The sequence below is a fragment of the Rhagoletis zephyria genome, unplaced genomic scaffold (genome assembly GCF_001687245.7).
Source record: "Rhagoletis zephyria isolate East Lansing unplaced genomic scaffold, Rhagoletis_zephyria_1.1 Rzeph_scaffold_10498, whole genome shotgun sequence".
Classification (NCBI taxonomy): domain Eukaryota; kingdom Metazoa; phylum Arthropoda; class Insecta; order Diptera; family Tephritidae; genus Rhagoletis; species Rhagoletis zephyria.
Genome location: NW_016167575.1, coordinates 6468 through 10858, shown reverse-complemented (window position 1 = coordinate 10858; position 4391 = coordinate 6468). Strand labels below are relative to the sequence as shown.

The following is a 4391-nucleotide window of genomic DNA, read 5'->3' as shown; positions in this document are numbered from 1 at the left end:
TAGCATTTTCTGCTGAGAGGTCATTGTATATATAGATTTTGAGTAAATTGCTTAAATAGTTACTAACTTTTCGAAACTTTCGTATTTCTGTAAATTACCGTTACATGGGAGGTGGGCGTGGTTCTTCTCTGATTTAAAAAATTTTCAAAGGATTTTTTAGTGAGGCACTAAGCAATGTTCGTACCGAGTTGGTTGGGGATTGGTGAAGGTACTGCAGAGATACAGCATTTCACTGTAAGTGGGCGGTGCCACGCCTATTTTTAAAAACAATTCATAACTATCTTATTTTATGCCAAAATTCTACTTCGCGTACCAACTTTCAACAATTTGGATCCAGTATTTACGGAAATATCGTAGTTTTTGCATATTTCGAAAATACCGTTATATGGGAGGTGGGCGCTGTTATTGTCCAATGTCGCCCCTTTTCAATCCCAACCTACCTTGGATAAAGGGAAACTTACTTACAAAATTTCGTGGAAATATCTTAATTTTTTCTCGAGTTATCGTGTACACGGACAGACAGACGGACGGACGGACAGACATGGCTTAATCGATTTCTCTTTTCATTCTGAGCATTGACGTATACATTTGTCTATATCTATCTCGCAAACAAAGTTATAATACCCTTGTGCACAAGTGCGCTCGGGTATAAAAATATAGAAAAAACTGAACAAAAATAAATCTATATATTTCGTCACACACGGAACGCTAAATATCCGTGCTCTTAAATAGATTCCTGCTTTCCACCCCGTTGTTGCTTAATTTTCCTGATGTTTGTTAAAACTCCCATCTGAAAATCCATCAATTCTTCTTCGCTCATATCTCGTATATATGGTTGAAAAGACAATAGTATCAACTCATGGNAAAGTTATAATACCCTTGTGCACAAGTGCGCTCGGGTATAAAAATACAGAAAAAACTGAACAAAAATAAATCTATATATTTCGTCACACACGGAACGCTAAATATCCGTGCTCTTAAATAGATTCCTGCCTTCCACCCCGTTGTTGCTTAATTTTCCTGATGTTTGTTAAAACTCCCATCTGAAAATCCATCAATTCTTCTTCACTCATATCTCGTATATATGGTTGAAAAGACAATAGTATCAACTCATGATCGGGTTGAGACTTATTTGAGTATTGCTCAACACATCGCTTTCCTCTTTTCAATTTCCTTCCTACTTCTTGCTCTATATCATCGTCCAACTGTCTTTTCCATTGATGTAAGTTTGAAGCAGACTGCGGTGGCGACAGTGGATCACATAATCCTTCCAAATCACACCTATCATATTCAGTTTCATCCTGACTGAAACTGCTCCCAACATCATCTTTGTCATCTTGTTTCGATTTCAATAAAAACTGGAGATGCTCGCTGTATATATAGCTTCGCTTTAGTCCTTGATAACGGTTTTTCCTCGAAGATCTTATAAATGAGTCCCTTACATTTGACCATTTGGCAAGAATGACATCACCTGATAAGTAATAAAATAAATAAAATAATAAATCGCTTTTTGTTTGACAAAATATAGATCCCCAGGGAAGTTCAGAATATATTGCGCTGGTACATCCACTCGGAGCAAATATGTCTGCGCCTAAAGGAATTTTGTCTAAATAAGTAGTTTGATTAAATATATTACAAGATTCATAGAAGTCTCTAAACCAATTCAGCTCCATATAAACTCCCAGTGGATGTTATTATCAGAAAGGCCATTGAATCTCAGCCTTAAAATAGAATTTCTGGCCCAAGACTTTGTACTAGGATATAATGATAAGCTAAAGAGGTGGAGTATATTCGATTAATAATGTCCACGATTTAGCTTTCCCTGATTCCATATATACACATTTAATGTTGCTTTTTCTAAGATATTTGCCTNACGATTTAGCTTTCCCTGATTCCATATATACACATTTGATGTTGCTTTTTCTAAGATATTTGCCNAGCTAAAGAGGTGGAGTATATTCGATTAATAATGTCCACGATTTAGCTTTCCCTGATTCCATATATACACATTTAATGTTGCTTTTTCTAAGATATTTGCCTTTTTTTGCCTATTTTACCTTTAAAAAGTTATTATAGGGAGGAAAAAGCCTCTTATCCTGATAATATAAAAGCTTCAAACGTTCCATATTTAAATTGGGTGCCACATGTATCAACTCACGTGGAACGCACGGTTAATACATCCAAGGCTGAATTAAAGCCTGTTCCGTTACAATGAAGGAAATCGATAGATAAATACATAAGTTATAAGTTATAAGTGGTCGTATGAAAATGCGCAAAGATTTTTTGTATAAACAATTATACACCTGAAAATACTTCGAAAACGTATCCATATAATAAAAAATTAACTCGACTTTCGGAATCAGTGAGAAATCTATATAANTTATAAGTGGTCGTATGAAAATGCGCAAAGATTTTTTGTATAAACAATTAACAGGAAAGAATGTTACTCATTCGCCGTATACACCTGAAAATACTTCGAAAACGTATCCATATAATAAAAAATTAACTCGACTTTCGGAATCAGTGAGAAATCTATATAAGAATTGGATATGTAGCGGGGTCCGTTGAACATTTTTCCTTTAAAACCAGTGTTGTTTTTAAGTTCTTGTCATTCTTTAGTGCCTTCTTTTGCCTTTTTTGCTATTTCTAGTGCCTTTTCCTGCCTATTTCGCTATTTTATTTTGTCTTTTTTGTAGGTTTTGAGGTCCTAAAAATCCATTCCCTGTCCATAAGTATTTACATAAGACTTCTTGTAATGTCGTATAAAATCAATAACAATGAAAATGAAAAAGCAAATTTAAAAGAAGTGAATATTTCATAAAATTATTGAACTTTTCTCCTGTAATTTTAAGTAGAATGTGTCACACTAATATAATAAAGTATGTAAGTTTGTACCATAATCACACTTACCTAATTTTTTCTTTTCTATTTGATCCATTTGCTCATACTTCTCTTCCAAACTAGAAAATACTTCCTGCCAACTTTGTTCTCGAATTTGTTTGTTTTTATAATGTTCATTGCCCTTATCCCAAATACAGGGCTTCGATTCCACGAGTTTAATTAATGCTGTGATTTCATATTTGAAAGACGGCATTTTTTTGATTTGCTTTACAAAAAAAAAAACTACCCTCAAACATTTACTCCTATCGAAAAAAAACACTAATTAACTGTCGGCGACAGAAGCGGTACGACTGCCGCTCTCCGACGCGTTATCGCTACTAACGACACGACACCGGCAAGTCGGTGTTGTGCGAACTTGCTGGTTTATTCTGAACATGCATATATGCAAACACATACATACGTGTGTATGATTTATGTATTATACATGTTTGTATATGAATTAGGGCTGTGCGATTAATTGATTACTCAAAAGTTCAGTTACTCGAGTAATCAAGATTTTTATTAACCAAAAACAAAAATATTTGAGTAAGTTGCTTTATGATTAATCAACATTTCGAGTAAAATGAGTAATCAACATTTCAACTCTTTACATATGTATAAAGTAGTTAAATTCCTTGATACTTTGAAAACAACGTTTCTGTTTTCAAAAATTAAAAAAAAAATTTTTTTCATATACAGAATATAAAAAAGAAAATAAGCATTTTCCAAAGCAAACTCTTTTAACGAGCAAAATTATTTTTTTTGAGTAATCATAGTTCAAGTAACTCGATTAATCATCGTTTTGAGTAATCAAAATCTTGATTACTCGAGTAATTGATTAATCGAATAATTGATTAACCAACTTGCTCGAGTAATCGAATAATCGCACAGCCCTAATATGAATACACCTAGCTACGAGTACACGACGACGATATCATTGTCGTTTGCCTTGCCGTGCCGGCACACAGTGGGAAATATCGTACATCGTAGGTACCTGGGACGAATAAAATGCAAATTTCAGACTCTACCTTATATTATAAAACAAATGCACCTAAATGAAAAAGACTGTACCTAAAAAAGTTCGTTTGTAGTTTTTTTTTTATTATTTTTATTAACATAAAATATGAATACAAAAGATGGATGTCCTTTAAGCTTGATAAGTTTTTTTTTTAACTGAGCTTACATCTAGTGTAGTGGCAATCGGAAAAACTTTTTCTTTGTCTTATTTTGACCACTGCAGCATATCGGCGAAAAAGACATTTTACTTTAAATTTCAAATATATAAATATAACAAGAATTACGAATTTGGGTATAGCTAACACATGATTTACATGATTCAAGTACTTGAAAGCGATTCTTGTTCATTCTCTTTTGCGTTTTCTATTTGTTTTTACATGGTTCAACTCTGTTGAATTCAAGTTTTTAGTTCTGTAAATGGGAAATAACGAAACTGTCGTAAGCAAAGCAGGATACTTGAATAAAATAAAATAATAATTAATAAAAATCTGTGT

General features: G+C 33.2%; 1 protein-coding gene across 1 annotated transcript; it reads right to left on the bottom strand.

Annotated features, from left to right (window-relative positions):
* Positions 1-975: 975 nt before the first annotated feature.
* LOC108376479 (uncharacterized) lies at positions 976-3230 on the bottom strand. Its single transcript, XM_017632704.1, has 2 exons — positions 2911-3230; positions 976-1471 (listed from the first exon to the last, which is right to left on the bottom strand). The coding sequence occupies exons 1-2, from the start codon at positions 3092-3094 to the stop codon at positions 978-980; spliced, it is 678 nt and encodes a 225-aa protein (XP_017488193.1). The 5' UTR covers positions 3095-3230; the 3' UTR covers positions 976-977.
* Positions 3231-4391: the final 1161 nt, after the last annotated feature.

Bases quoted from the DNA above. Each gene is read 5' to 3' on its own strand.
- LOC108376479 (XM_017632704.1), bottom strand. From the start codon at position 3,094: ATGCCGTCTTTCAAATATGAAATCACAGCATTAATTAAACTCGTGGAA. The intron at 1,472-2,910 runs GTAAGTGTGATT...ATTACTTATCAG, and splicing joins AATAGAAAAGAAAAAATTAG to GTGATGTCATTCTTGCCAAA.